The following is a 24,487-nucleotide window of genomic DNA, read 5'->3' as shown; positions in this document are numbered from 1 at the left end:
ATAATAATATATTAATTATATATTTTTTTATTATTTTATTTTTTAAAAATTATATCAAATAATAAGATATTGTATTTAATATATAATATATAAAATTAAATTTTTGATATTCGAGTCTTATGTGTATTATTATTATAATATAAATATAATTTATATAAATATCCTGAGGTTTAGTTAATTGAAAAAAAGACACATATTTTAGAATGGATCACTTACACGCAAAATCTTGATACAATAACTAACGTATCTTTATTTTTGTCAATTATATTTTAATAAAAGGAAATGAATATATGACAAGATTTAAATATTCAATAATTTTAAAATTGACTATTTGATCAGATGTTTAAGAAATAAAAAATTGTTTTTATTGTAATACCTATTTTACCCTTATGGTAATTTTATCATGCACAACCCAATAAATTTCAGATTTGGTTAGGGTGACCTTGCCTTGTGCATATATGAGATTCGAATTGGCATAGAAAGAAAGGCATTTTTAATTTATTATTAATTCACCATATGCCTACAAGAGAAAGTAACCTTTACCTTTCCTATTGAGATTGGAAGTTACTCTACTAATGTAATTTAAACTTAAAATAATTTAATAATAATAAGGTCAAAAAACTCATTCCCACCAAAGGTTTGCTAAAATGATAAAGTTTCATTGGTTAAATTTAAAAAACTCAAATACGCACAATTTTGTGAGAATTCATTATTAGGATTCATAATTAAAATATTATTTAATTAAAAATATTAAAAAACTAAAAATTTATCTTTTTTTTTAAGTTTAAAAACTAATATGTCCCCTACCTAAGATTTGAAAAATAATAATTTCTCCTCTAGAATTTTGAAACCCTCACCACTTTCAATTGTTGTTGCTATCTTCAGTCGTATTCTCTCTTTCTCCCAATCTCTTTCCCCCTCATCCCTTCGTTGAAGATAAAAATGGTTAGGGATAGGGGAGAGAGAGAGAATGCAGTTAAAGATAATAAAGTTTGTTGTCTGTGATGATAGTTTCAAAACTTTAAAAGAGAAATAATCACTTTTCAAACTTTGAATAGAAAAAAATTATTAAATTTTTAAACTAAAAAATAACGCATGATAAATTTTTAACATTTTAAATATTTTTTAACTAAATAATATTTATATTTTTAATTATAATAAAATTATAAATGTTTAAATTTTTTAAATTTAACGTGTAAAATTTTAGGTAAAAATAAGTCATTCAACCTAATAATTATTATCTAAAATAACAAATAAATTATGTGACCTAATATCAAATAATTATTAGGGCATTTGACCGAATGATGGTTGCTTGACGATTCTTGGAAAAAGTAAGACTACCCAAACAAAGGTATCAATCAAACAAAAAGAGCTACCAATCATTGGGAACACATGATCTAATTAGATGCCGCAATTCAATTTTGGACCGTTTCTTCTCAAACGAACAGATAATGGTTAAAACTCCTATAATTAAAAATAAAATTTAATATATTTTCAACCCGTTCACATCTTAATTTATCCTTTTTTTTAATTTATTTTCTTTCTTACATATATTTTAAACATTTATATATTAAATCAATTTTAAAAGTTTTAAATAAAAAATATAAGAATTTTTTTCTGAAAAGATGGAGGAAGGAAGGGAATAGAATTTTTTGTTACGAAGAAAAGACAAAAATCTCTTATAATCTCTACTAAAGAAAAAATTCTTCTACAACGATGAAGATTAAGATATTCGATCCCTACCTACTCTGTTGTCACATTTAGGTACAACGGCCAAAAGATTTTCTATCCCAAAAACATGAGAGACATGTGGAAATGATCTTACTCTAATTCCATATCTTCAAATAAAGAAGGAAATCATTACATAATTTCAAGCTTTGAACTGAAATTAAATAGATCAAGAAGAAGCAACATGCGAAGCATTATCAAATGTAGTTCCCACATGCTGAATTACAAACCCATAGATCTTTCTCTTCAACTGCTCGATCTTTGTACTGAGTGTATCGTCCTTGCTTGAAACCTCACTGTCCAACCATTCATTTACACGCTTCAACTGGGACAAGACTACTGCAATTGAACCACAATCCATAGGAAGAGTTACACTTCCATTGATTTCACCTTCTCCAAACACCCGGAAACCAGCATCCAGCAATTCCTCAACAAACCGTACAAACCAAACTTGCATCTCAGACTGCAAATTCTTTCCAAGCTGCACAGTTTCTTCCATTCCATGGCCTCTTGTCCACGTCTCAATATTAGAATCTGTGGCTGTTGCTGTACTACTGCTACCCTTTAGTCGGTTTTGTAGATTCAGATGTTTTCCATTCGAAAAACTTTTCTGCAGAGTTGAAGGAGCTTCGTTGTTTAGGGCGGTGAGAAGAGAGACAATCTCAAGATCAGTGGCCAATGCTGCTTCAACCCAGAGAGAAGTGGATTTTGACTGCTCAGTCGAGATGTTATCTCGGGTTGTAACAGATTCAGCGATTCCAGTATATTTCACTACGTCAGTGTATATTGAAAAGAATCTATCGATTGTGGGCAAAGGATTTCCAGCCTTGGATGTAGAGGAGAGTTGAGAGAACATGCTGAAGTAAATAAAAGCAGTAAATTTACATCAAACCACTGAAACATGTTTATTATAAGAGTTTACTCAGGAAAGAGGACTTGGGAACACAGAATGCTTGGCAAATTATGATTACCTCAAACACCTTACAAGAGACTCGGTAGCAAAGGCCTCCTCTAATGCTTCAGCCGCTGCTGCAGCAGCAAGAACTTTTCTTTGCATGGCCTCCTACAGTCAATCAACAAGTAAAAAGATCAAACTTAGTCTTCAAAATAAAGATATTAAACAGGGAGAGGATGCATGTAATTTATCAATAACCAAGTATTCATACCTTCCCCATTCTTGCAAGGCCAAAGGAGACTGAATCCAGTGAAACACTGCCATCAGTCCATTTTTTTTCATGAATTGGAATTCCCAGCGTTTCATAACCCAAACTGGTTTCAGGCGAACTTGGTTTACTATTCTTCTTGGTTAAAGAATCATCACTGACCGACTTTTGCCCATTAACACCACTTAGACGTCTAGAAATAGCAGCCTGATAGGGATAACCAGCAGAGAATATTAAAACTAAAACTATATCTAAACAAATATTTACTTACAATTTAATTAGTAGGGCCTTACATGAGTTCGCAAAATGGATTCCAGATCTGGCTTATTACTCTTTACGGCAGCCTTTTCTTTCTGCTCTCCTGAATCTTGGACAGGAGGCGACTCATCCCAGCTTTTTCTACCATTCTTGACCTCTGAATGTTTGGAAATCCCGGCAACAATGGTTGCCATCTTCTTCTTCCCACCAGAATCTGCAACAACAGGTGAAAACTTCACTCCTCCCGACAACCTTCTCCCAGGAGAGAGCGAAGCCCTTCGTGGATTTGGTGAAGCCTGCTTCCTCGCGTTCGGCGAAGGCTGCCGATACCTTGACGGAACTATTATTGCTGGCTCCCTTGCCGTCTTCCGATTGTCATCTTTAGCAGCAACTAGGCTAGGCACAACACATTTTGATGGCACCGGAGACGCAGATCTCTTCACATTTCCTGCCGGAGATGGATTTCTTTCAACCACTGCCTGATTCTTTTTTCCAATCGATCCTGATCGTTTTGCAGTAGCCGGAGATGAAAACCTCTGAGGTGGCTTTTCTAAAACTGGTTTGCTTTCATCTAAATTTGGAATTGGGACGTTATCTCTCGGCGCAAGAGCTTGTCTTGTTTTAGTTTTTTCAATTTTATCATCTCCTTTGGATTCATTGTTTTCTTTTCGATCGGACTTGTTTTTGGACAAGTAAACGGCAATTGGATCGACGGAGTACTCCGAATCGGACACTGGTTGAATAACAAATTCTCTTTTCGACGCAGAAATGCGCGCAATGAGAGGTTCAGGAGTGCCTACGAAAGCATGGCGGCCTGCGATTGGACGAATTCCGTTCACACGAGGGACGGGCGAGTCGAACTCAAATCGGTCAACATGAACGAACTGGCCAAGCTGGAGGCGGTTGGTGAGAATGAGTTCAGTGTCATGTTCCGAGAGGGAGACATAGGTTGAGTTGACGGAATCAGAGAGCTGCACGTAGAAGCCGTGGTTGGGCCAGAGGTCGGAGCCTGCGAGACCAGGAACAATGCCGATGACTTGGAGGAGAGCGGAGCGGTGGTCGCCCGTGACACGGGTTGTTGAGTTCATGGATTGGAGAAGTTTTAGAAGGATTCCTGGAGTGAGAGAGGCCATTGAGTTTGTATGTGTGTGAGAGACAAACTGTGAAGATGAGACCGATGAGTCTTGCAGTTGCTGTTGGGGGAGTTAAGACGGGGAGCATCTATGGCTGATTTGGCCGTTATGACATTTCAAATTCAAATGCCCGCTAATTTTGCTTTTTTTCAAAACCGGGTAGGGCCAAACTGGGTGCCACGGACTAGTCAAAACTATGATATACACTTCAGTGGTACCGTTGCGTATTTGGAGTACAGGTTAAAAATTAGAGTGATTATTTATAAAAAAATCACCCAATAATATATTAAATATATAATTATTTATATATTTAAAATAAATATATATAATTTTACTATAAAGTGTTTTTTCTCAAAGCACTTCATGGAAACCAAATTCAGTTATATAATTTATAAACCAAACCAAATCTTAATTTTTAAACAATTTAATTTGATTTTATGATTTAAACTGAATTGGAAAACAATTTGTTGGAGCATTAGCATAGACCCAAAAAACACAGAAAATCTGAGAAAATATGAAAATTAACCTATTATCATGGACGGTTCACCCTTTCGGCCTATTAAGAGACCATGAGAATCCCCCAATATAAAATGCTGTAGTCAATCATTAAAAGAAGTGTATGGCTACCGGGTGTCAAAAAATTCACACATTTGATTAATTTTCCATCATAAGTGTACATGAAGAAAACTCAGGGGAGGAAAGTAAAGAAAAGGTTTTGTTATTTTCTTTATTTCTCATACACGTTTAGGCCACAAAAAATAAGAAAATCATGAGGAACACAACTAGTACAAAGAATATCTTGATCATCAGCCAACGGTTGGATGATATACTGTTAAGATACCTGGCTAGTTGATTCTGCGCTCCTTCTACGTTCACTAGTGTGTCATCCATGTTCTCATCAATCCTGCCAGCAAAAGATGATTCAATTAACGACTGTCAATTTGATAAATGGTAATAGTCATCTTTATCTCTTTCAAATTCAGTAAATGTAAATCTTAAGGGTTGAGCTTATTGATAAAAGCTATTGATTAAGTAATTCATTACAGAACTCGAAGAACATATAGGGCAGGCCACTGGATTTCTGGGTCCGAGAAAAGGGGGAAAATTCAGTCAAACCTTACACCATTTTATTGACTTGTTTCTAGCAGAAAGTAGAATTAGCTCCTATTACTCACTTCCTTTGGCATGCAGATGTCAGCAATTACATAATTCATCATAAAATGACACTTTATCAGCCAAAATTTCAGTACATGTGAATTGCTAAGATGCCTATCTTTCAGCAATGATGTGGAAATTGTTTCCATCTAGGAAGCATCCAAATCTGCCCTTATGGTTTCATTTTATAGTCTTTGATAGAAACATACATTCGGAGCAGTAGCTACCCATAAGTGCCCTTCTACTTATAATAGATAGAATATGTATCCAGCCACATGCACAAGTTTCTTATGATCATTAAATCCATAAATAATGAACAAACCTGATTGCAATCTCTCCTTGCTGTGATACCATGGTTGCCAGTTGTGTGAAAATGTTACCCAGTTCATGGATAGTTGACTCCACATTATGAAGGGCTTCAGCTCTACTCTGCATGTAGCTGTCTTGTAGGGGAGCTGCCAACTGCTGCTGTTGTTGACGGTGCTGCAGCAATAATGGTTGTGATTCCCCGTCTGCTGGTTTGCTGCAAATTAGGAACAAGAAATTATTAGTGAGAAAGGGGACGCAGGGATCCTGTTCCATTCAAATCCCCATCCAAGAAATGAAAGCCAAAAATGAAAATGCATATGTATTTTCATATTCTTTAAAATGTGGATACGAATGACAACACTCAAAACACTAAATAGAGTCCTCATCCCCAGAGATACACAAAAATCCGGGATAAATGTAATTTCAACCCTCCAAATGCAGCATGATTCACATTATAGAGTTTATGGAATTGCTATGAACTTCAAAAGAATCATAAAAATAAATAAGTTAAATAAAGAAAAAAATTGTAATTAAGAAAAGCTTAAAAAATTATTGGACACAAGATTCCAATCCTAAATTCAGAGTTCCAGAGGCTTTTCTTTACAACTGATTGACCACACGTCTGAGTAAGATACCATATAATTTAACAACATTCCTGTTTAAACAGTTTGAAGGAGTCGTGACTTTCACCTGGGAAATAATTGGGACGACGAGGCAGAACCGTTAGCCCACGGAGGAGGAGGTGCCTTAGATGCCTCAGCAGCAGACCTGGAAGTCAGAGGACGCTGGCGAACAAAGGGATTTGTAGACTCTTTTGAAGCAGTAGAAGAGAACAACTGCCTTCTGTTCTCATGAACCTTCAGGTTCTGCATGTCATGCCCATAAAAAGGTCAATAGTTAGACACATTAAACTAACAAATGACAAAAACTTAGGAGCCCTTTCAAGTGACCTAATAGTAAATCTACACTTAAATACCTCAGTTCGCATGGTAAGGACTTCTTTAAACTCCTTCGTTGCACCCATCAAGCGGTTCTTTAGGTTATCCACAACTGTGGTTGAATGGGTTGTTGTGTCACTTGAGATGTTCCCACTTTCATTTTGGGAGTTGCAGAGAAATTGGAGGTCTACTAAAGCTGAATTAAGTGCACTGATATCTTGCTTTACCACAGCTGTCAGTTCTTGGATCTCCAGAGTTGGATCATCAAACACTGATGTTCTCTTTGCCACTGGTAAGAAAGCAAGGCAAACATGTTAATATATCTTGCCCCAGTAAAAAGTACAGTTTCTTTTTTTAATGACAAATTAGAGCCAAATTGCAGTTCATTGTGACAGATTATCAGCATTGTCAATGTTAAGCTCCTGATGCATGTACTTGGTAATCTAGTTCAACTTTATGTACAGCCAAAATATAACAGAGGAATCACATTCACACCACAAATCCAAGCACAAAACAAAAAACCAATAAAGACTTTAATGTTTATCAAAAAATAAAACTCTCAATTAAATGCATTTTGAGCAATAAATTGAAACAGAAATATACTCAAATACAAATGTTTATACTTTTTTACATAAACAAATATCTTATATTAATTAGAAATTTGACAATGTGAGAAAATTATATACATTAGTATGATCATTATTCCTACAAAAAAAAGTGCACTAACAATGAGTACTACTAACGATAATATATTGATATATGATTGGATGTTATTTTATCTTTAATTTAAACTTACTCAATCACATAGTAACACGTTATCATTAGTACAAAACTTAGTAATGTGCATCGACAATGAGTACTAATTTGTGCACTAACAATAATATGTCAGTATGTGATTAGGTAATTTTAAAGTAGAGATAAAGTAATACTCAATCGCATGGTTACATGTCATTATTAGTACACAAATTAATACTTATTGTTAGTACATATGCTATTACCCTTATTGCTAACAAGTTCACTTATAAACTAGCCAGGAAAATTATCACGAGTAACCAGCTGCACCTTCAAACTTTGGTTATTGCTGGTTAATTATTGACAGACATCACAACTCTACCTTCATCAGCTTTCACTAAAACTAATTAACAACGCTATACTGTCCTTCTGGTAAACTAGTACAACCATCCTCTAGCCAAGATGCAGCCACAACCATACACTACTGTGCCAGCAACATATAGACTACAATCAAGATACCAACCACATTCCACATCAATATCAAATCTAACTAGGTCTAGATTAACTACACATTTCAGTTCCAACAACACCCATCGCAACACCATCAACTTAACACACATCGCTCCACTTAATTTATAGAATCATATAAAATATCGTATTACTCGCATGATATCTATGATTCCATCAAATTGCACTGCTAATACATCGAATTTTCTAACTTGTTTCAGAGGAATATACAACATAAAAGACTGAAACTCATCCATAATAATCACAACTCAATCAAATAGCACAAGTTATTTATAATATTCACCAACGTTTACAACAAATTCGAAGATAATAATTAAACATATATTTACTTACATTTGGCGAGCTTAGCCAACTTCTGTGATGTCTGGTGAATCCCATACCCTATCTTTGAAGCCCTTTTGTTGAATTCCGACTGAATCGCCACCGCAGAATTTCGATCATCGGCCTTCGTGATAGCGCTACCATTACGTGATGAGGACGCATTAGACGACTTCCTCAGCCTCTCTGCTACGCTTAAAAACTCCTGCGTTCTATCTCGGTAAGATGATTGTCCCGGTTTCGACAGCATCTCTCAATCAATTGTTAATAATTCCGTCGGAATAGAATTGAAAACAAATGAAACAACTATAAATCACAACACAATTTCGCTATCCACGAGTGCCTGAGTCTGAGCATGTGCTGAGATTAGTGACCGATCCAGCAAAATTGGGAGATCTGAAACCCTAACCCCGTGGTAAAGTGCTGTAACGTCGGCGTTTCGACTTAAGACTGCATTTTTATCATAGCTCGTGAGCGGATCTACCTTGGTTGATTAACGTTTGTCAATCGACGGGGAAATTAAGTGCAAATCAATCCGCTGTCACAAGTGATGGGACAACATATCCTTTAATTAGAGTAAATTAATAGGAAATTAATTAAGGTAACCACATTTCAACTTGTCAAAACGAAGTTAGCATTAATAAAATAGGCCAAAGGATGTTGAACTCTCCAAGTTCCCTATTAACTTTGAAAATACCATTTATCTATCCATGATTAATTAAATTTAATAAAACCTTAACCCTTAAAAATTTAATATCATTTTTTCCTAAAAATTTAAAACATAATATTTTATTCCCTAAGTCAAGTTTGAAAATATCACATTCCCCCCTCCCTTAGGGTTTAGTTTCAAAACGCATTTAGTTTCTCTAGTGTCATCACCAACCGTCTCTCCCTCTTGATAGTTTCCCTTCCTCCGACGGCCTACCTTAACTCTACCCCAACCCATCCGACGCCAAGAACTGTCGTTTGGGAAGAGAGTCTCTCGACGTCGGATGGGTTGGGGTGGAGTTGAGGTGGGTCGTCTGAGGAAGGGAAACCATCGGAGGGAGAGACGATCAACGATGGTGTCGAAGAAACTGAACACGTTTTGAAACTAAACCCTATGGGGGCAATGTGATTTTTTAAAACTTGATTTAGAGAAAAAAAAGTTAATTTTTTAAATTTAGGGGAGGAAATGAAATCATATGTAAGTTTATTTTTAATATTAAATATAAAATGATAATTTTACCCTTAAAATTAATATATTTAAATGATTATAGATGGGTAAATGGTATTTTCAAAGTTAACGGGGAGAGTTTTGAGAATTCAACATAGTTTGGGTGGAAAATAGTCCTTTGGCCAATAGAATATGCCAAATCCTTCTTTTAATATCAAAATTGCTTCTTGTGTAAAACCTTACATTAACACAAAAAAAATTATTATTAAAATTCGTTTAATTTTAATTCGAGTCATATTCAAGATAAAAAATTCAACTCATTTTTTAAGCTAAATTAAATTCAAACAAAGAGATATTCAACTCAGTTTAATTTAAATTTATAGTTTAGTTCAGTTCAAATTAATAGTTTTAATTAGTTATTCAAATTTTTGATTTGATTCAACTCAAATTTATATCTCTTTATTTTATGTTTTATTGCATTTTTAAAAGAAAAATAAATAAAAATAAGTAAATTTTCATGATACATGCCTCATTAATTAAAACGAAGAAAAAAAATTGGAAAAATTTTAATTTCCCCATAAAACAAAAAATATCAGAAAACCCCAAAATTGAATAAAATTATCAAAAAACCCCCAAGATGCATGGTGCAAGCTACAAAACTCTTTCCGAGCTCATATGTGCTAAACTGACAAAAGAAGTCAAGCCAAGTCAGCTCAAATCAAACACTCAAAATGAGGATTGGCTCAAGTTTTACTTGAATTCATAATATCCTATCTGAATTTGAGCATGAACTTGTTTGAGTTGGAATATATTGTCATTAGAGAGTTACTGATGAGATAAATAATATTAATTATAAGAACAAAATTATCGTAAACAATATTATCAGTAGAATGAAGACATTGCCGGAAGGACAAACAAACTGAAATTAAGTCAAACTAAAGCTTTAATCAGCTGGATTTCAATTCAACTCAGCTCAAATATACATCTATCCTCTTTTCATCTACCCAGTCCCAGTCTTCATTTTGCAGTGTGACCTCCCCTTCACCCAGCCCCAGTGCCATCTTACCGACGAAATATGTCAAAACTGAGAACAACCTCTCCAAATTGATGGCCAACTAAGTTCAGCTCAAACTGAGCCTATTTCTTCACCACAAGAATGGAGATCATGAGTGGCATCTTCATTGAAGCATGCCTCTGGCAGCCTAAAACTCAAGCAATACATAGCCTGGACAACAAAGGAGTGCTCAGAAAACACGCAAGCAACATGATTGTCATATTTGCATACAAATATGAACCTAAAAATCTACTAAACAGTGCTTTTAAAATAATTATTCTAATTACTTTGAAAGATCCTGATCCAGGTAGTAGGTTGTACCTTGTTTGGAGCAACATTCCTAACTTTATGAAATATATGGTCTTGTATAGAGGCATTTACAGCAGTTTCTGCCTCCTGTAAAACAGTAGAATAAACCAATTCAGATTACAATATTTAAAGAATTATCAAACTGATAGAAAGAGTTTCTGTATTTGCTGCAGCATCTGACACATTAGAGTTACATCACTAAAACAGTTGAGGTGGATTGGACAAAATAAGGCGATTGGCTTCAAAAGCAGGGACTGAATTAACTACTAAATAAAGCTGCCCACTAGGTTTCAAAAGGACACTAAAATGTCAATGACCTTGAAATGATAAGCTAAAGGAAGTATTCAACTTATCCATGGACCGGTAAAATATATTAGGACTAAAAAAAAAGCAGCAGCATATTTTAAAAGACTCACTGAGATTATGAATTCTTCAGTTTCGTTTGCCCGCATGAAGCAATAACAATGGATCCAAGGAAGAGATCCTTTCCAATGTTTCCTCTGGATAAGGCCTTTAAATGCATCTGCAAAGAAAAAATGAAGTATATAAAATGAATGATGACAATGAATGACCAAGAATATGCCTAATTAACCAAAAAAAGGAAAAAGATCACCAAACACAAAGCATATCAATAAGAACTGAAATAAAACAAGCAAACACATTTTTTCAAATACACACTAAGTTTGGTGCGTATTTATGCATGTGCAAAAGAGAGAGAGCTAAAAGAGTGCACCTAGAAAGTTTATAGCAGAAGCAGGAAGGTTCATTATCACATGATCAACATGCTCCCATGTCTTAGCATTAGGCAACTCAGAGCCTCTCATTCTCTTATTTTTCTTTCCTTTCCTCCCACAAGCAATAGGCACAGCAGCACCCTTGTCATTTCCAGTATCTGCAGAGGAAAAAGAAATTTTAAATTTTCACATTATCTACCACAAGACAAAACAATAAATACTTTTTTCCAGTACACAAGATATTGCACTTGGAAGACACAGAATATATAAATACAACATTCACTCAATAGATGTAGTGATCCTGATGCTGCAGCTTATCATACCTTCCAAGCAACCATCAGAAGGTCTCTTAGCTTGAGTAACAGGTGTATCTGCCTTCCTACAATACTCTTCTACAACCTCCAGATTATTTTTAAGAAAAGGAGGTACTTCTTTAACCTCAACTGTGCAGGAACAGAAAACTAAGGTAAAATGATATGCAAGGAAATTAGAGGGGGATGATGCAGAAATCAAAGCAAGTACATTTACCTCCAAGCTCGGCAAGTTCTACACTTGTTTCTTCATTGGCCTGTATGCCACAGTTGTTAGAAGCTTTGAGCAAGGAAACATCAGACTCTAAGTTAATTTTTCCCACTGGTGCTGCCATCATTTGAGATATAAATTTCCTTGCATCCATGTTATATGCGCAAACAAAATCATCAACCTTGTTGACTTTTGCATTAATCTTCAAATAATGAATGCTGTCTGGATTTAAATCATTTGCAAACACAATGCATCCTTTTTGTGCTGCTGGAATAGCAAAAGGGCCAATACCAGCAAACATGTCACATATGGTCTCCCCAGGCTGAAACTGAGACACAAGTTTCAGGTGTTCATGTTCCAATCTTGAATTCCAATAGACTAAACTGTAATCTAGCTTGAATGTTGCCCCATACTGCTTCACTTCTGTGACCATATTATTTTCTCCTGCTAAAATTTCAAACTTTGGTACTCGAAACTCATTGGTAATTGTTCCAACTTTATTAACAACAGTTCTGATTCTTGGATAATTTTTCTGCAACAAAATAAGAAATCAAAGTTATACACTAACGTTATTAACCATTGAAAAACACTGAGCGCTATAACAGATATAGGTAGATGCACTTCAGGAGGTCCTCCAACTCATGATGACACTAGAAAGAGAGATATGAAGGAACAAATGATACAATGAATTGAAAAAGGGAAGCAAGCTTGAATTAAAGATAGAAGCAACTGAAAACATACATCATAAATGACTTTTGCAATAACCTCTTTGAAAGGAAGCAATTCGTCATGAATATTAAGATGGGCAATGTGACCTGTAAAAGCAAGATGACATGTTAATTGAGTAATCAGTCAAGATGTTCATGCTGAAAACTGCAAATGTGGAGTGCAGTATATTTTAACTTATTTGCTGCACCATGTAGCAAGTATCATTAGAAAGTGAAAGACTTTCCATATGATAACACATGTAAAGTTAATGGAAAGTGACTTTAAGTCTACTGGGTAACATCAAAAGGATATATGACATAATTTGAATGCTTAACTATGGTTTCAAAAGATGTAGGCACCTCCACACCAGGCGGCAGAATCTGCTTCAACACATAATCTACAATGAAGATGACCAGTGTAAAAATAGTTAGGACAAACAACGAAATTCAATTTTTTTTTTCTTTCGATAGGAAACACTAGTATATCGAAGTATATAAAAGTGATACAAGGTGGATCAGGGGTCCAATGTATGAGAGTTTGAGCCTTTTTAACAATTTAGATATCATTACTACCAAATGTGGCACCACATAAAGTTGTCCTCAAGACATACGCTTCATCTTTAGACTATGGCATGTGAGCATGGACCAAAAGAGAAAAATAGGACTCTAACAAAAAGATAAAAAGAGATAAAGATAACTGTTTGCAATACACATTACAAAAGCAATGCAGCAGACCTGCATCCCAGTAGGAATATCCAAGTGTCATAGAATAGGGAACCACTTCAATCTTGCATAACTTACTAAGTTCTTCAAGCTTTGCATCAGGAATATCAGATAAATCTTTTCTACATCAAGAAATTTCTGTTAGTGAGAGATAAACATGCTTACCAATAAAGTAAAATTTTAAATAGGTGCCCACATGTCCACTTTATAAAGCTTGGACTCATCTAGATCATGCAAAAAAAAAAAAAAAATCCAACAGAAACAGTTTTGGAAAAAAATTCAAATGCAGGTAAAATTAATTTGATAGGCATGCTTAAAGAAACATACACAAATGGAATTATTCATGATAACTACAGGACAGGTTCTACAACCATTTATGCTAAGTAAAGAATCATGCATGATCTTGTAACTGCGTTTTTGTGCACTAGCACAAAAGAGAACGAGAAGGAAAAGCAGAGCGAACTATGTTCATTGGCTCCTGACCACATGAAAGTAACAATGAAGAATACTCACAATAAATCAAGCATTGGTAAATCAAAATCAAGACAGACTGAAAATTATTATTCCTTCTAAAGACACTATGTAAGCAAAAAAGAAATCTAACAACAAATAAATAATAAACAAGATCGGCATGCCTGATTTGAGTCTCTTAATCCACCAAAAGACCAAAAAAAGTTCACTAAGAGAATTGAGCATGACCATTGATAGCTAAGATGTAATCTGGATTTACTCAACAAAATTATGGGCCAACACATAAGGGCCAAGCCTGAAAACAGGGCTGGCAGAGAGAAAGTAAGCAAAATTAGCAGAGATTTCATCTAGAGTCACCTGGGTGTTCAAATTACAATATTATATAAGAAAAAAATTTAGCAGGAATGGCCTTCGATTTTTATTTTTATTTTTAAATTTTCTTCTGCACATAAAAATTTGTGCGTAGATCAATCAAAATTTTGACTCAGATGGCAAGTAAACATCAAATTAGTTTCTTTCATTCACAATTAATATGACCAGTTATACCCATTGTTGATAGTTTTATATATTATGTATTTATCCAAGTAACAGTTTCAACATTCCTTACCAGAATTCTGAACCCTTTCCGATAATATCATGTAACGGTTTTGTTCACAAGTTGGATCTTCAGTAATAGGTTTAACACGGGCCTTGTCAAGAATATATCTGCAATTAAAAAAATACAGAAATAGACAAGAGTGTTATGATGCCTCATCAGATTATTGGATTTTTCAACAAAATATGTCCATCCAGACTACTGGATATCACATAACATGGCTTCAGAAATGCAATGACAATAATGTGTCTGAGTTTCATTCAGTAAATTCACTATTCAGCGAACTTTCTATTCTCATTGGCATTTTATACAATGAAAAGGAAGAAACATAAATACCGAAACGATGAGGTCCATAACAACACAACACTTTGGGATCTGAAACAAAAAGCTATATTATTTAACCGATCCTCAAAAGGACATCCTTTACTATTCAGAAATTCATTTTGTAATTTCACTATTCAGCAAACTTTCAATTCTCAGTGGCGTTTTATACAAGCAAAAGGAAGATATATAAATACTGAAACAGTGAAGTCCATAACAACACAACAATTAGGATCTGAAACAAAAATCTGTATTATTCAACCGATCCTTAAAAGGACATCCTTCACTAAGTGTTTATATGGAACAAAACATGATCCTCACTTGTGTTTATCAATTTTGTTAACTTAAAGTTCTAGAGGAGAAATATATTCAAAGTATACTGCTTCCTAGGAAAAGAAAAATATGCTTAAAACGACACAAATATTCAAGATGTGAAATGCAGGTAATTTACATTAACCGAATAAATACTTCAGAATGAGTCTGTACCCGTTCAATATTCGGGATGCAACCTTGCAGAGCTCACGCGGAATTCTAAGTGCCCATAGTTTAAGGTCAACATTAAACTTGCTTTCGTCCAACATCGCTAACTTTCGAAGAGCCAATCACAGCAGATAAGTAAATAATTTGAATGACCAAGTAGGAGTTTAAATGATTTCCGATAATTGATAGCAGAAACGATATTTAGAAACTTACAGATTGTGAAGGATTTGAATAACCAAACACCAGCAATTTCAGGGAACTGAAAAAATTATTAGGGTTTATGCAGTGAGAAATTGCGGGGGTTATGAGGTTTTAGATAGTACGATGACGTTTTGGTTTTATTTTGTTGGATTGGGTTTGATATAAGGTGCTTGTGGCCTAAGGTCCAATTGGAACAATCTCATAATGGTCCATTGTGCATGTGGTGGGAAAATTAGACGTCCTGCTACAAAAATAAGAACCGAACTTAGAATCAGAATGGACAAAGCTCTTAAGATTTAGAAACCCGAATCGAAACCTGCTAGGATAGACTCCTACCAGCAGAGAATGGCCTTGAAGCGGCTGTTGAAGACGGCCACTCGTTTTGTTAGATAGTGGCCAAATGCCCAGTTCTTCTGATAATGAATTGACTTCTTTCTTCTTTTATAGGAGAACTACCCAGATTAGAGATTGAAACAATTTAGAAATGTAGCATGAGCGCTTATCTTCAATTTTGGAGGTGCTAACAACCTTACATAGGATGCTAGCAAAGACAGTAGACCAAGGAATGAAGGGAAGATCCCCCTTTAAATTTTGGTACACTCACCCCCTGCTAAAGCATCTGATGCTTGGCTCGGGTGGGGAGTGAGGTAGCGGTTAATGGAAAGAGGGAATGACATTAGACTGAGGATCGGAAGTCCATGGGCATTGGGTAGGGGTTTGGATAAGTGTTGTTATTGTCCTCTTATTAATCCACGGTTCAACCATATAATCAATTAATTCAATTTATTATCAAATTATTATATATTTTTAAATTATATCAAATATTTATCAACCAAACAATTAATCAATCCACGGTTAAAGGAAAAGGTTTCAAAGAATCATTAGCAATTTTTTTTTTCCATTTTACAGTCTAAAAGCAGATTTGGTTTGGAGTAAGATAAAAATTATTCTAATAATTTAATATATTCGATAATATAAAAAATAATTTTTATCATCAGCTCTATTTTAGAGGTTATTAATTTTAATAATAAAAATATTATCCGAATCATATGCTTCCTAAGAGTTATAATGTACTCTTCTATATAAAACCTTGTTCTTCTCTTCTCATGGTTGGCATTAATTACAGGAATTCATAAGAGCATTAACCGTAAGGTTGTTTACATTGATAGACTGTTGACATGAAATTTCCAAACCAGTGGAAAGATTTCGGAATGATAATTTCCAAACAACTCAAATATTCATCGGCTACCAAAGTAACTAAAATTAAAATCTCTCATGCAACTGTTTGTATCAGTATCCCTTACAGAAAATTATAGCAATCAATTATTTCATCTTCCTTTTTCCCTCTCTATTATAATATATCATGTACCTACAGAAATTTACAGTAACCAAAAGGGGATGATCGTTCTTCTTTTATACACTACCGCCCCCCAACATATATTTATGTCCTCCGGTTACGCCTCCTATAGCCCAAATCAATCAGAGACATCGTGATAGTGCCAGCATAAGAGCATCGAAACGCAGCGTCCGAGGATGTAGAATCGGGTTTTCTGTTGCTTTACCATTTGCAAACAACGCTTTCGAAGGGAGCAAGATTTATTCGATTGTTTTCTGCCGCGAGGTTGAGGTGTGGCAACAAAGTAAGGAATGGACATGGCAGTTAAAAAACCCTAAGAAGGATAAAAAGAAAAAAAAAAAAGAAAGAGGAAGAAAGATAGAAAATCGGGCGAATCGAATTCAAGATTGATTATCAGAGACGAGAAGAGGGTTGGTGATTAAATAAGAGCTCAAAGGAAAGGAACCTAAATTCAATGGTCCCATCTGTATTTCCTATGTCACTTTCAGGAAACTACCTCCTGAGTGATATTACAATGCTGTCCCTGTCTTACAGAGACGTAAGGTTTATCTTACTTTCTATATATAACAATTTATTTGATGAGTAATACGTATAATTTTGATATATAAATAATTTATTATCATATAATTAAATAATATTTTATATTTAATTTAAAAATATTTATTTATATAATGATATATTATTTTTAATATATTTATAAGGAGAAAAGGGCCTTACGGGGTATTTCCGACATTTAGTTGGATGAAAATCAATTGACAAAGAGCCGTGTGCGATAAATACATTCCCTGCCGACTTGAGGCGGAAACCTCTACTGTCTGACGTGGTTATATTGTCTTTATTTCATCACGTTTTCTTTTTCGGCAGGCCAGGTTGGCTGGCCAAGTTCAATTTAACTTACCTGTCACTTTAGCTAAAAATATATTTTAAATTTGCTTTTGATGAAATAGTGTGTACTATAATGGCCAAATATTTGACTCATCTTTTTATTTAATTGAAAACAAATTATTCTTATTCCCATTAATCCAACCAACCCTATCCACAACGGGAAAGAGGTTTTTTTGGGTTCAGTTACGCAACTTACGCTTATAGCCGACGGCCGTAAACAAACGTCACCGTATTTGGTCCCTCCTTATCTGTCATTGGCGTCTGTGAATCACAGAGAAGTCCTGCAGCATCAGCTATCTCACCCTATTTTTTATTTATATTTTTTGTTCTCATTTGTGATGTACTTGTGAACGTTATCAGCCCAGATGCATGAAAGTCATACTTTTTCTTCTCCCGTTTAGTCAACTGAAAATTCTCTACTTTTTTCTGTGTTTCTTTAATTACTGATTTTGAAAGAGTGAGTAAGGCCTTCATTTCAAATTTGAATGAGGAGCTTCATGTAAAATCAAATTTACACGGCGCTTGCAGGACAGCAGAAAATTCCAAGATATATGTAATTGATTATCCAGACAGGGTGACTTTCTCAGCTTCTGGTAAGGTTCAATTTGAATTAGTTTAATCTGAGAAGTGAAGAAATTGTTCCCATATTATGCTGATGACTGTTGGCTATTTGTTATGCTGCTTTAAAGCCTGATACCAGGGGAAAATCTTTTTTGTCTTGCATGTTTCAATCATTGGAGGTCTCTGTATTTCATTTGCTGAATCTGAATGAAGCTCAGTTCTGTGGCTCAATTGTGATGGTAATTCAGCCGCCTGGTTTTGCTTGTGGAGGAGAATCTTATGAAGGAATGTGAAGAGAAAGCAGGAATACCCAGGTCCATTTCCAATGGGTAAGCTTTCTTCCAATCATTTAATGTTCATTCTAATGTCCAAATATTTAGCAGGAAGCTAAAACTTGCTTTAAATTTACACAACCAAAGATTTTGATACAATCTTACTGCCTTACCTGTGCCTCTCTTGGGTGTTCAATTTTCTAAAACCCAACTTCAAAATAAAACCTTTCATGCATTGCATACTGAACATGCAAAAAAAAAAAAAAGAAAAGGAAGAGAGATCATCAAATATTAGATATAGCATTTCAATGAATGATAAAAAGACACAAGTATCAAATTGTACTCTCTTTTATTTTGATATAGGGTTATCTGCATGGTTTTGAAATTCAAATCATAACAATCGATTTGATTAAGACCCAATGATCAATCCAATTCAAATGAAGTTTTAGAAGGAGTTAACTCACTGGACTTTGCAAATAAACATAAGATTCATGGGATCTGAAATGATCACATTTTAAGTTCAGACTAATCTGGAATATGCAAACCAAGTTCATTTTCTGGTGCAAATTATACTGGAACAGTATCCATCCTCCAATTATTTCAGAAATTAAAGAAAAAGCATGTTGATTCCATGTCTGACCTTCAAAGTTTCAATTCCTCAACTTCAGGCCCCAGAGGTCCAAATACAGCTTCCACTTCACTTTGGTCAACTTCCTGCAAGCTTGCCGGTTTCCACTTCGGATTCTGCGAAATACATCATGAAGATTACTGAGAAAGCACATCAAAATGAATAAATGGAAAATATGCAACCTTCAATTCTATAATGAAGGGCAATCGTGGATATATTTTGTTAGCAATTCACTATTTATCAATTAAGTAGTCATTTAAAATTTATTAATGAAAACCAAAAAGTGCAGATTAATTCATATTTTATAAACTTGTATTCAAATGATAATAGTGAGAAAACCTGATCCTTGTCCACTAAGACTGCTCGAACACCTTCAGCAAAATCACCTCGTAGAGAAGATCTTAAAGCAATTCGATATTCAGTTTTCATCACACCACTCAGCTGAATGCAACCATTTGCAGAGGAAAAAGCATGTTAGTTTTCACAGAGTACCATAAGAGGAGAAAATCATGAACAATCAGAAACAAAATTGGTTGAAGATACAGGCCCAAATCTTGACCTTCGATAAATCAATGTCAGCTTTCCCGTATGCTGACGCAACTTTGGAGAAATACTTTTGTGTCAAACAAAGAGAAAATGGAGCACCTTTTCCAAGACCTTGAAGAGCCTCATTAGCCCACTGCACCACTGGAAATAGACAAAAGAACTCAGAACTCTGATGAACCTCAACTCAAGTCAACATCACAGAAAATATTGAGTTCCTCATCGACAGACAGACACCACTATTTTGTTATTTCCATTTTCTCTTTCTAAACCAAAAAGTTTGAACTAGTTTACCTGAAGCCTCACTGCTAGATTGATGTTTTTTAAGCTCTTCGATTATGTCCTTAACTGACTTTTCTGATCCAAAGGATGAAATTATTTGAGGTAAAAAAAACTTCAATTGGGCCTCACTCTCAGGATCACTGTTGTGTTTTGCCAAAAGTGTTTTGATATCCTGATCTGGATCCTCGGAACTGCATCAACAAAAGTTTAGATGAATTTTCAAATTAGGCAAAGAATCTATAAATTAGGATCACTACATAATAACTCCACAAAAAATCAAGCAGCAGATGGTTAAACCTACGAATAAATTCCATCTGAAGAGCACAAGTATATGCATCTCAAACCACAATTTGAAAAAGAATATAGAATTAACATTAGTGTAATAAAAGAGTCCTTAGTGCCACCATAGAGATATCATGCAACAAAAATGCTGCAACTACAATCCCAAAAGTGGTGTTTTTCATTATCCAATCATGCTAATCTGAGGGAATAGGCAAAAATGATATGACATGTTGTTAAGTAACTAGATTTTATTTAAATCACAAGCAAAATAATCCATGCAAGGCCACAATAAAACTCAATCAAATTAGAACAGACAATTGTTTAATACAGCAAATTCATTTCCACTAAAACAAAAGAAACCACTAAAATTAGAAAGATAACAGAGGATTTACAAGTTAACTGCCAAAAGGGCCTCCTTTAGTGGACCTAAATTCCCAGATGAGACATAATGTGTTCCAAGTCCAACAAACAATGAATCAGCAGGTGTGGAAATCCTTTTCCCAGTCAATCCAAGATAAGCACCTGCAACACTTTTAGAGTTTGTCACATAGTGAAAACAAATAATGACAAAATAAAGAAAGAAGGATGTTATCAACCACTTCAAAGAAATTATTTGTATATTAACATATATAACAATCCATGTCTAAAAGGAAAAAATTATGGAGAAGAAACAAGTAGGCAATTCACAAGAAACTAAATCTTAATGAAACAATAAATAAAACCAACAAACAACTTCACTTTGAGATTTAAAACTTTAAACTAATATGGTGATTGAACTAGACAGAATCTTATCATAATTGATAAGTATGGTGAAAAGAGAAAGAAAGAAATCTGGAATCAGACGAATTCTACAAGTAAGAATTTACATTTTAACTACACAACCAAATCCCAAGACAAGAGATAATAAAGGAATTATTATATCACACAATATGAAAGTATCCAGTTCCTCAACCAAGAGAATGCATACATTGCTTCAAGAAAAAGGAGAGAAGCCATTCCAGATTAAAGGCTAACTGGTCAAAAGAAATGTCTGGTGATCAAATTTAGCACAAGAGAGAGGCTCAACCATAAACTATAACACGTCCTGTTTAATTGCAAGCCATTCCATCTATAGAAGACAATTTGTGAAAAGAAAGAAAATAAAGTTAAGGTACAAGGGTGAGAAAATTATACAAATGTTCTTCATAAATGGAAATGTTTGAATACATTACCCAAGATGGAAATGGAAAAAACTATTTCAAATAAGTTAAAAATTAAATAGATCAAGGAAAACTATAACAGACAAAAGAGAGAAAAGAACCACCAAAAAATACCAAAATCCAAACTGAAACTATTTGTGTAAAAGTTTCTAGCAATTAAGCCTTTTTGCTAGATTCTGTTCATAGCTAGCCCACAATCCTAACTCCAACTTAAACATTAAAGAACCTGTTAGTGAAAATTTTACATTGGGCAACAAAACCAATTCTGTTTATCACAATTCAGATGACAAAACATACCAACAGATCCTCCTCCTGGACTTTTTGCTGCAATATATGAAAATCCAACATCTGGGAATAAGCCAATTCCATTTTCCGGCATGGCGAGAACAGTCCTCTGCAATGGATTTACGAAAATAAAAAACTTGAAAATTTTTAATTCTATTACAATTTAAGATCTCCATACAATAAGTCAACAATATTGTACCTCTGTTACAATTCTGTAGCGACCATGACCAGACAGACCAATTCCAAATCCCATTGTTATACCATCCATGAAGCTCAAATATGGTTTTTTGTACTCAGAAATTTTGCAAATCAGAGAATACTCAGCAGTAAATACCTGGCAGAAAATTCAGCAAAATACAGAATATTTACCTCAACTGACAGAATAAAATACAAGAACAAATAGAGAAATACAGTTAATGGACAACAACATAGAATATAAATTGAAACTCAGAAAATAATTAAGTTGAATCCATCGGATGGGAACAAAATGCATGTTTCAGAAAATAAATCATCATTACTGGTAGTACAAAACTTCATAAAACAGGTCAATATCATGTGTGTGGTAGAACAGTGCATATGTATTAATGCAAATACTCTAGAATGGAAGATAATATTAGCTTGATTTTCAACAATGTGAATGAAACAGATAGAATGACATGAGGGACTGCAGCATCATGATTGGACGAGAGTTTATGTTTACATGGAAGCATTCAAAAGTCATAGTTTAGCTACTTCTCTAACATTCAACATCATCTCAATTATTTTGCAGCCACAATTATAAAGCAGAAACACTTTAATTACAATAAAATTTATTAAACACCAAAACTTGTAACTAAATTGTAATCCTTCTCCAAATAGTAGACAGGAAAACCAACACTTGTTTGAGTGACTGAAACCATATTTGGGAAGTAAAATTACAAGACATAAGTCTTCTATTCAACTATTAACATTTGTTTTTCTGGATTTAAATTTGAATAAATTATTTTAGGTTTCTTCCAAAAAATTTGTTCTAGGTGCAATTTCGTAATTAGATAAATACAGAAGAATGGTTCCACACAGGTTGATCACTGATTTATTAGCATTGAAGAATATATAATAGACAAGGTACATTATCCTCGACTTGGTTTTAATAGCGTGTTATGTATTCTGATGAATTTGATAATCTATACTTAGAAGGACACAAGGAAACCTCAATCATATCTGACAGTTGATTTTTGGTTGTGATCTGCTTGACATCACCACCTGCATATAAACTAAAATCTGGTCCATCAATTAGACGAGCATTGAGAAAGTCAAGATATGATATACAATACAATAGCCTACACAACAAGGTCAGAGAAATGAAAAAGAAAAATCAAACGGTTTAAATGGTGCTTTCAAAGCGATCAATTGTTGATCAAGTGAGCGAGGAATATCCCCAGCACAAGACATGCATTATAAGGAAACCTTTTGCACAAGAAGCGTGTTCTTGACTCGTTGAATTCCTGCATTTGCAATGAATGGTCACCTTCAAAACCTGCCCTAGAACTAAACTGAAGATAACCCAGAAATGTTTATGCATACGCATAAGAACTTGTCTGTACAAATTAACCACAATGAAATTTAGAAAGTTCTTCAACAGTATACCAGAGATAAATGGCAGAAGGATGCTATTGAATATCAATAAAGAAACTATATTGTTACTTAATTACCTGCACAAAAGGCACGAGGTGAACTGCCTTCCACTAGCACACATTTGACCCGTGGGTCTGATTCCCATTCGTCAAGAAAATTCTTGTATTTTATGTCCATATCTGTACCATGAAGGGCATACAAGTTAGCATAAACAGAAACCAAAAGCTGAAGAGAAGCACCAGAAGATTAAAACTGAAATCAACACACACATATCAATAAAAGCAATTTGATATGAATAAATGGCCACAGAAATCAATTAGCTGTTCAAGCTCCAAAAAAAAAAAAAAAAGAGAGAGAGAGATATTAATTAGTCCAAAAAATTAAAAAAATAAAGGAATGTTTTGCTCCATCTCCCAGTCGGACATTAATTTTCTCAAATTAATTTTGTTTAAATTAGAATTAGGATTATTCAATTTTACAAAATTACAGTGGTAAGTTATCTTTAAAATCTATACTATATCTATTTGTCACAAGTAAATATATAATCACATTTCTAACAGAGTGGCATTACCAACTACAGGGTCCTTTTTTCCATTAATTAAACGACGAAGAAGTTCAAGGAGTAGAACATAATTAACTAAAGAAATTAATTACAAGATAATGCATATTAATCACAGAATTGAAATCCAGAAAGTAAAAAATGAAGAAAAAGAAATAACCTAGATTCATGGCGTTAAGAGCTTTGGGACGATCGAGAGTGATGACTGCGACGCCGTTTGGATGAACATTTCCTTTGACAAACTCGTCGCTCCCAGAAGTAGCCATGATCGCGAATGTTCGGCAGTTAAAGTTAGAGAGAGGAGAAAATTTGAAAAAAGAACAAGTGAATTGGCGACGATGAGAGCAAGAGATTGTTGCTATAGCTGGACTAAGGAAGGGCGTGGCCGTGGGTGATGATTTCGTTAGGATATGAGAAGCAGTGAGTACGTTCCTCATGTTTTATAAGGAAGGTAGAAATGTGAGAAAGAGACCGACAGGTAACTC

At 34.4% G+C, this 24,487-nt stretch overlaps 4 protein-coding genes and 1 long non-coding RNA gene across 14 annotated transcripts; 1 reads left to right on the top strand and 4 right to left on the bottom strand.

Moving 5' to 3' along the window:
* Nucleotides 1-1,808: 1,808 nt before the first annotated feature.
* LOC123195021 lies at nucleotides 1,809-4,433 on the bottom strand. The gene is made up of 4 exons (XM_044608574.1): nucleotides 3,185-4,433; nucleotides 2,895-3,098; nucleotides 2,700-2,791; nucleotides 1,809-2,585 (listed from the first exon to the last, which is right to left on the bottom strand). Exons 1-4 carry the CDS (start codon nucleotides 4,280-4,282, stop codon nucleotides 1,898-1,900), a joined length of 2,082 nt encoding a protein of 693 aa, XP_044464509.1. The 5' UTR covers nucleotides 4,283-4,433; the 3' UTR covers nucleotides 1,809-1,897.
* A 480-nt stretch (nucleotides 4,434-4,913) lies between these two features.
* LOC123195022 (syntaxin-32-like) lies at nucleotides 4,914-8,826 on the bottom strand. Its single transcript, XM_044608575.1, has 5 exons — nucleotides 8,278-8,826; nucleotides 6,723-6,973; nucleotides 6,437-6,612; nucleotides 5,760-5,960; nucleotides 4,914-5,186 (listed from the first exon to the last, which is right to left on the bottom strand). The coding sequence occupies exons 1-5, from the start codon at nucleotides 8,510-8,512 to the stop codon at nucleotides 5,027-5,029; spliced, it is 1,023 nt and encodes a 340-aa protein (XP_044464510.1). The 5' UTR covers nucleotides 8,513-8,826; the 3' UTR covers nucleotides 4,914-5,026.
* Nucleotides 8,827-10,247: 1,421 nt separating this feature from the next.
* Nucleotides 10,248-16,249, bottom strand: LOC123194787 (tRNA (guanine(37)-N1)-methyltransferase 2). 5 transcript variants are annotated; one of them, XM_044608198.1, is made up of 13 exons: nucleotides 15,872-16,249; nucleotides 15,548-15,776; nucleotides 15,341-15,437; nucleotides 14,546-14,643; nucleotides 13,480-13,584; nucleotides 13,080-13,142; nucleotides 12,779-12,852; nucleotides 12,044-12,569; nucleotides 11,839-11,958; nucleotides 11,515-11,673; nucleotides 11,198-11,304; nucleotides 10,794-10,868; nucleotides 10,248-10,643 (listed from the first exon to the last, which is right to left on the bottom strand). In XM_044608198.1, the coding sequence occupies exons 3-13, from the start codon at nucleotides 15,433-15,435 to the stop codon at nucleotides 10,545-10,547; spliced, it is 1,521 nt and encodes a 506-aa protein (XP_044464133.1). In that variant the 5' UTR covers nucleotides 15,436-15,437; nucleotides 15,548-15,776; nucleotides 15,872-16,249; the 3' UTR covers nucleotides 10,248-10,544. The 5 variants fall into 5 exon arrangements, with proteins under 5 accessions (XP_044464133.1, XP_044464130.1, XP_044464132.1 ...); XM_044608195.1 differs by having other exon boundaries at nucleotides 15,341-15,441; nucleotides 15,872-16,248; XM_044608197.1 differs by having other exon boundaries at nucleotides 15,341-15,441; nucleotides 15,548-16,248.
* A 1,679-nt stretch (nucleotides 16,250-17,928) lies between these two features.
* Nucleotides 17,929-18,849, top strand: LOC123194791. Its single transcript, XR_006497329.1, has 2 exons — nucleotides 17,929-18,370; nucleotides 18,518-18,849. It is a non-coding gene; the product is annotated as an uncharacterized LOC123194791 (long non-coding RNA).
* A 42-nt stretch (nucleotides 18,850-18,891) lies between these two features.
* Nucleotides 18,892-24,471, bottom strand: LOC123194788 (3-hydroxyisobutyryl-CoA hydrolase-like protein 3, mitochondrial). 6 transcript variants are annotated; one of them, XM_044608203.1, is made up of 11 exons: nucleotides 24,163-24,299; nucleotides 23,521-23,622; nucleotides 23,276-23,406; nucleotides 23,019-23,071; nucleotides 22,029-22,163; nucleotides 21,842-21,938; nucleotides 20,738-20,867; nucleotides 20,076-20,254; nucleotides 19,798-19,925; nucleotides 19,578-19,679; nucleotides 18,892-19,354 (listed from the first exon to the last, which is right to left on the bottom strand). In XM_044608203.1, exons 2-11 carry the CDS (start codon nucleotides 23,586-23,588, stop codon nucleotides 19,253-19,255), a joined length of 1,125 nt encoding a protein of 374 aa, XP_044464138.1. In that variant the 5' UTR covers nucleotides 23,589-23,622; nucleotides 24,163-24,299; the 3' UTR covers nucleotides 18,892-19,252. The 6 variants fall into 6 exon arrangements, with proteins under 6 accessions (XP_044464138.1, XP_044464139.1, XP_044464137.1 ...); XM_044608204.1 differs by having other exon boundaries at nucleotides 23,276-23,313; XM_044608202.1 differs by lacking the exon at nucleotides 23,019-23,071 and having other exon boundaries at nucleotides 23,276-23,313; nucleotides 24,163-24,471.
* Nucleotides 24,472-24,487: the final 16 nt, after the last annotated feature.

The sequence above is a fragment of the Mangifera indica genome, chromosome 13, assembly GCF_011075055.1.
Source record: "Mangifera indica cultivar Alphonso chromosome 13, CATAS_Mindica_2.1, whole genome shotgun sequence".
In the NCBI taxonomy this organism is placed as follows: domain Eukaryota; kingdom Viridiplantae; phylum Streptophyta; class Magnoliopsida; order Sapindales; family Anacardiaceae; genus Mangifera; species Mangifera indica.
This window is presented reverse-complemented; position numbering and strand designations above follow the sequence as displayed.